This window comes from Musa acuminata, chromosome BXJ3-9 (assembly GCF_036884655.1).
Source record: "Musa acuminata AAA Group cultivar baxijiao chromosome BXJ3-9, Cavendish_Baxijiao_AAA, whole genome shotgun sequence".
Taxonomy (NCBI): Eukaryota; Viridiplantae; Streptophyta; class Magnoliopsida; order Zingiberales; family Musaceae; genus Musa; species Musa acuminata.
Window position 1 is genome coordinate 46190858 of NC_088357.1, and position 7613 is coordinate 46198470.

General features: G+C 31.2%; 1 protein-coding gene across 1 annotated transcript; it reads right to left on the bottom strand.

Moving 5' to 3' along the window:
- Window positions 1–5696: 5696 nt before the first annotated feature.
- Window positions 5697–6983, bottom strand: LOC108951186 (putative F-box protein At4g22180). Its single transcript, XM_018817955.2, has one exon. It carries the CDS (start codon window positions 6981–6983, stop codon window positions 5697–5699), a length of 1287 nt encoding a protein of 428 aa, XP_018673500.2.
- Between the last annotated feature and the right edge of the window lie 630 nt (window positions 6984–7613).

Consider the following 7613-nt stretch of genomic DNA (forward strand, 5'->3'; position numbering starts at 1 on the left):
CTGGGTCAAGGTAACGGAGCCTCTATAAGGGATCTCGACCCAATCGGATCCATTTCAGTTCCGATCCGACTACCAACTAAAATCTTTGGATCGGGTCTGAAGTCGGATCCATATCTTCACCCGTGAGCCGTTTGCGAGATTTTAAAGTGTTTATGATAGATTTTGGTTGTTAGATCTTTGTGACTTGGATTCAACCGTGATCTTTTTCTCTGGCTAATTAGGAGTGAGCACGTCAAATCCATTTGTTGAGATCTTGCAAGACTATGTCGGGACTTATGGTCTTTACATGCTTGAATTAGCAATAGGGTTCGAAAGATTCAATTTAATGTTGAATATAAGGAGAATTTGATTAGATTAGTGATATATAACCTATCTTAGTGATTGTGAGAATCGAGATTAGAGATTTGAGGTGATAATATGGAATATGGCATTAAGGTTATTTTGTAATTTGAATGGCCAATATGGAATATGATAATTATTTAATTAAATATCAACTATATAATTAATAATTATGATTTATGCTATATGTGACATCCCCTCATCTTTTATTTAAGTTGACTTTTTTAATTGAAATTGAAAAAAAAATATTTGTGTTTTAATAAATAAATATTATGAAATTTAGAATAGCTAATGATACATTTACGAATTCTAAGATGCATGAAAAGTATTCGATTTATGTTTTAATTGCTTAAAAAATTTGTGAATTTTAGAATTAATTAATGGAAAATTTTGAACTTCGTGGCACATCGTAAATTTAGATTTTACTATTTGATCTTAATTGGTATATTTTAATAAATAAATTTCATATCATTTTATGATAGGTCAATTGGATTAATTTTATCGATTCAAAGCATGTCAAATATTTTTTAGAAGTTCATGTTTAATTAGATTGAATTTGATTAACTGATTGTGCCATATATTATGGAATTTTTTTTATTTTTTATTATATAATTCTTACTGGTAGTATATATAAAAAAAATTAAAAATGAATTACTGGTAGTATATATAAATCAACACTATGCATCCAAATTAAATAAAACTAGACTAGACTTGGGTGATTCCGAACTAGTTTTTGATGACTAATTCACACTAGTTCGAGTTCGGCTATGGTTTAGGTCAATCATAGGGTATATAGGTTTAATACACCCCTATCTTCTAATTTAAGTAATTTATGTTACGAAATTTTAAAACAATTAACAAATTCTATCTATAAATAGTAATCATAATTAAAGATAATGTATATGACGATTGAGGATAGTATTTTATTCTCTTTAGAGAGTGAGTCATCAAACGTGATTACTTAAATAATATTTATATTTTTTGTTAGAAGAAACATTTCTCCACTTCTTTCGTCTAATATTATGAGAATAAGAATATATCTGGTAGGGTAAGTTCTTTCGATCTACTATTGGAAAAGTATAATATTAGGTGTTTAAACTATGCCATTGAACAATCAAAGATATATGACTTGATTTCAGAATGGCGTTGTTTTACGATTATTTTGCTCACTTATTTTTGATAAAGATGATTATGGTGACTTATTTATAAAAGGTTCTTATTCAACATAATTAATAATATATTTTTATCTTATATTTTGTATTTTAAAGCATACTTCTAATAGTGCTAAGCTGAAACTTGGTTAGAGAAGACCTCCCTTGATCTCTAGGTGGTGCTGTGGAGAAGTCCCAGCATTTCCTGACTCTTAGTTCAAGATAATAGAACTTTTTGTAACTTTTTAGACAATTATTTTATTCTAAAATAACATTTGAGATTTCTGCTTTGAATAAAATTGCTTTCACTTTTATTTCTCTAGTTAATGTTTATATGATACATTGTGAAAAAAAAGTTGGGCAGGATGTCACATTTTTTTAATTTTAACACACCATAAGTTTAGTTTTAGACTTGAAGTGGGTAAATATTTGAATTGACTCATGAGTAGTTGATAGATATATATTGTTAATTTGGGTCTAAATATTTTGGACAAATGAATTAGACTCAATAAATGTAATTAGTTAGTTATTGCATCGAGTTGAGACATTGACAAATGATATTAAAGCTAATCTTATATTAGATATGATTTGAGACTCGAGTAAGAAAGAGTTATATAGGTAAAGAGCACAACACATTTCTACAATCATATTTTGTGGTTCCATAATGTGATAGGCTAAAGAGCAAACTTTTAAATTACTGGTCATAATGCTTAAGCTCTGGTAAATTAATTTAAATCTTTATCAACTTAAATTTAGAAGGTTATAATTTCTCATCTCTTAAGGGTTTGATACCCTCGTATCAGCATAGATCAACGTCTCATCTCTTCACCGTTGTATCATCAATGTCGTTAGTTAGCGCAGAAGCATAGATAGGAGGAGTAGAGGAGGGACGTCATTGATTCCTTCTCTTTGAGTCAAACGGGTGCACATTGGTTTAGATTTACAATAATATTTTTATTGATGCTTCGGTTTGGGTCAGCTGTGATCATGCATGAAACTTTATGAATTGTGCATCCTTTCATATATCGTTGAGCATTTTGATTAAATATATAGCAAAATTTGGATGATCTATTGGCTGAATTTATGATGGTTTAATTGTCTTCTTTCTGATACTATAGTATGTTTTGGATTGTGACTACTTGATGATTAGGGCATATGATTCACCTTGAATGGTTGCTTGGATGAACCCTAATGATCTCATAGTTAAGTCGAATTATTATAGTGATATTACTTGTGGTATGATTCAGATTTTGCTTTGGGTTATGTTGTTTGGTACATATCGAACTTCTGAATAAGGATTCAAAGCTTCAAAAATGTCTATTGAATCTAATGATAAATGCTTCATTCACAATGTTTTGGTGACAAAAGATAGAGATTTTTCATTATTATGAAATAGCTTCAATAAGTAGATGTCTTGAAGCTGCATTCTATATCCTTGTTTAGTTTTGCTTTGGCTTGCCATTAGAATTTATCATAGCAAAACAGTTTATTTGAGCTATGTTGTTTAATTTTTAATAGTAAATATAAAAGGGCAAAATGATTTGGTTATTCATATGATAAGTTCAAACTTGATGGGTTGATGAAGTTTAAGTAAGTTTATATATTCACAAATAACTTTTATATCTTAGAAAATCATTCATAAAATTTGGTTGGAATCCATTATGTATATTGGAATTGTTTACTCATAAAAATATTCATAATATGTTTATGTTAGTTGGTATAGCACAAGAAGATCCTTCGAAAAATATATTTGATAAAAAATATATGATCGGTTATCACTCGTTACACGAGTACCACATAAGATTTATGGGAGGAAAAAATCGAGACGACCTACCACATACTTTTCTACATAGATAAGAGTTTAAAGGACAGTTAAAAATGATTACAATATATCTTCTTTGTGGAATATTCATGAGAGTCCAAGGGACAACTCAGGACAGTTACAATTACCTTTCCTATGGAATCTTCATATAAATATTTTATCTCTTCAAGGTAAAATATAAAAATACACACTCAACTCTAGGTAAGGGTTTTGAAATCGAGAACATAGATCCATAAAAATTGACATCGGGATTAACTTGAGCGTCGAAGGGATTGACTCAGAAAACTTCTATTAATTTTGGTCTTTGTGCAAGAAACATCTCGGGAGGAGACGCTTTTCACCTTGAACAACTCTGCATGTACGGATCAAGTTCACGTCGGGCTGACAAGGACGTCAATGATATTTTCTCCTAATAATATGAAATTAAAAATTCTCAACTTGGCTTTATATTTATTTTAGTGAAATTATACTATGTCGGTGGATCTATCCTTTAATATACAAATTAATATTTTTAATGGTACGAGTGTCTTTTATTGTTTAAAATATGTTCTCTGAATTTGGCTAATAAAGTCACATTCGAGTTTTTCATTTTCGCAATACAGAATTATTTCATTCATTTCTTCAATTCGATATCATGCAAGTGGTTTTTTTTTTCTTGTAGAACTGTGATATGTGTTTATGATGTCTTCCCATAAAAGAAAACCAAATTGTAACTATGAATTTCAATAATAAATCCAAACATGTTCTTGTCTCAATATTGCACAAACAGAATTAATTAACATCAAGATAATTAATTATCTCAACGTAAATATTTACTGTTCAGAGATGACTAACGTATAAACGAACATAATAATAAGTCTACATATCCATACCATACATTCAATAAGTATCTTTTAAAAACAATCAAAACAGATTAAAATAATAATAATAATTCTTGATAAAGTCATTTAGTCTTACGTCATGAGAACTAAGGGCTTATAAATTCGTCGGATCTTTCTTACCCTTAGAAGCATTTTTTTTTTAACTCACATGCTCTGAAAATATAAAATCATATGCGTATACCCATTATCTCGACCGAGTAAACTCACTCCCGAATCGTATATCTCAACTATGAACCCTTAGCTCCCTTACGAGAGGGAGTATTGATAATGTCATTTAATCCCACATTAGTTGAGGAGTATGAGAACCAAGGGTTCATAAGTCCGTTGGGTCTCTCTTATGTCTAAGCTAAACCTCTTGCACCAATATATGTCCCCTATGCTGGACCCATTTTTGACTCATTTGACTTTTTTCTTTCTTTCTTTCTTTTTTTCTAATTCTAGGATGCAATAAAAAGCATAAATATTTAATACCTTGAAATAAATTAATGCTAATCTCGATAAAATTCTTATCCTAAAATAATATAATACTAATAAATTACCAATAGCTTATTTATAGGTAGATATTACTTCTTTTAAAATATAGGTAATCATCATTTCTTTCTAGATAAATTAATCAATAATCATGTGCTATCTTTAACCCATATTCTTAATCATTAACCACAACCAAATCCATTTTAATTCCTAATATACCCTTATTGAATATTCAGGTTTAACATATAAACCTTTGTTGGTAGCTCATTTGATTCATAAAGAATTAGTTATAATCCAAAACTTAATTCTCGATCCAAATTGGGTGAAAACGCTTCACATAGAATCTCTACACTTGTAATCGAAGGCCATAATGAAAGATTTCTTTTTGCTCAAATTAGAAAATTCAAAAGTGAAAAGTAGTGAGGATTAGGAGATATTATCCAACTCATACCCTAATAATAATTTCCTTATACTAGTTGGTATTACATAAGGAGATCCTTTGAAAATCATATTGAATTCAAAATTCTCAAATAGACTTATATTCGTTTTAAAGAAATTAAACTATATCGATCAATCTATCCTCTAATCTATAGATTAATATTTATAATGGACTAAGTGCCATTTAATACTTCAGAGACCTAAATTCAATGTCCAATGCTACTTTATTGAAATCTTTGAATTTTCCTGATAATTCCACAGTCTAGTTTTTCATGCAAGCATTTCTTTTGAAGATGTAAGCAATTTTTTTTCTCTCTAGAATTGGGACACGTATATTTATGTTGTCTTTCCATGAAGGAAAACCAATTGCAATGCTTTGTATCTATGATTTCATATTTAAAGCATTACAACATCAGCTATGTATCATATCAATCAGGGAAAGGTAAACATCAAAATATGTTCTTTTCTCAATATAGAACAAATGGAGTTAACATGGAAATGGTTAATTAGCTTCATGTAAATGTTTACTGTTCAAAGATGACTAATAGACCAACAAACATAATAATAAGCCAACATATCTTTATATTACTGTACTCAATGCAATGAGAGTGTAAACCAGATGGGTGGTCTCAGGTATAGTGGAGACTGTGATGATTCACTGAAGCTCTTCCACCTTTCTTCCTTCAAATCGAAGTATCCAAAATTACGAGTGTATCCGTCAACCTCTTCATTCGGGAAGGTTTCGATAGAGAAGATATGGTCTCCTTTTAATCCTTCTAAATCCTTACTAGGTATCAAAATGGGATTGTTGCTACCAATGAATAAACACATGTTCCCCATATCCTTCGTGGTAGCCCAACAATGACTTTTCTCTGGCTTAACCTTCATGAGCATGAAATCCTTTGGTCTAGGCAGTGCCCCATTGTTCGGGTAATGTGTCTGGTCTCTATGCCATAGAAAAAGGAACATCTCTCCTGTGCTCGAGCATGCCAAGTATTTGTTGTATAGATCATTGATGGTGGAACCGGATATGTTATCAAGGTATTCAATACTACGTGCTAATCTCTCGACGAGTAGCATCGTGATAGGATAATCTCCACTTAAGTCAAATGCTTGAACCTCAGATTGACTTGTTATGCTATAAAATTTGCCATCATGATGATACATGATATCCTCGTAATAGCATTCCATTGTTGATGGCGTCCCAAGAAAAATCCACTTATCATTGCCCGCCTTTGTGTAGGCAATTTCAGGATATTTTCCATAGAGAATCATCACAATGTAGCTATGGATAGTAGGTTTTGAGGAGAAGACTACCTTCTTAACGATGAAATCACGAAAAATTTTGAGGCTGTAATTATTATGAGCATAAGCTAATAGATCATTGAAGTCCGTCGTAAAAAACTTACTTTCATAAGGGGGATTATAAAGAGGCAAAGTAATAAATGAGGGGAGGTAGATTCGAGTCTTCGTCAAGAGATTTAAGAGGCTAACATGTAGTTGTTCATCTAAGATCGCGAGCCAACCAGCATTAGAACCGACACAACGTGTGCCATGGAGCTCGTTGATAGGGAAGTAGATAAAAAAAAACTCGGTAATGGGAGATACAAACAGGCATGAATCATTATGCTCACTTTCATCGTTGCGTACAAGGAGCAATGGGGATGGGATGGGCTTGAGCAAGGTTGCAAAATACCAAGCATTGCATGTGGCATGAAAACAGATGCGATGTGGTAAGGGAAGTTCTTCGCTAATCAGTGTTACGATGTCCAGTGGGAGTGATGACCAATTAGGTTTATCCATTGTGGAATCTTCTTCTGCATGTGGTTCCTTCTCTTGGCTATTTAAGACGATGGTAGAAGTGATACTGGTGTTTTCCATTACTCTTTCCCGCCTACGAGAACTAAAAATAAATGTTTCACTTTTATAACTATAGAGATTTCAATATAATTTTTAAAAATATAAGGATTGAAATACTAAAGATAACTAATTATAAGGGATAATATATAATTAGCCCCATACATATACAAGAGTATTGATGCTATCCCTTTACCGAGATGAGTGGTACCCAAGTAGCGACAAAAGGAGTCTATGTCTTGGCACCCCATTAGTGATGGATATTGTTTCCAATCATGAACTTTATCAACAACATGTTTTCTTATCAATTGAAATATTTCTTTATGTTACAATGGGTCATGCCGGTACAAGAGGTAGTTCAAGAATTCTTGCATGGTGATCCCATTTGGCATAAGTTTTTGCATTAGAATATTGCATGAATGTTTTTTTATACAATTTTCTTTATATACCAAACACTCCCTATATCTATAAACAATTAGGAGTAGTTATCGTAGAAGTTCAAGTATATGTTTTGAGTTGGATTATGAAGAAGCAAGTTAATACTCCACCAATGCAAATGGTTAAAATATTTCTTTTAATTGTTAGACAAAGCATTTCTTCCGAATGAAAATTTAGTTAGTTAGCATAAGACTAATCATTCTACTACTATACGAA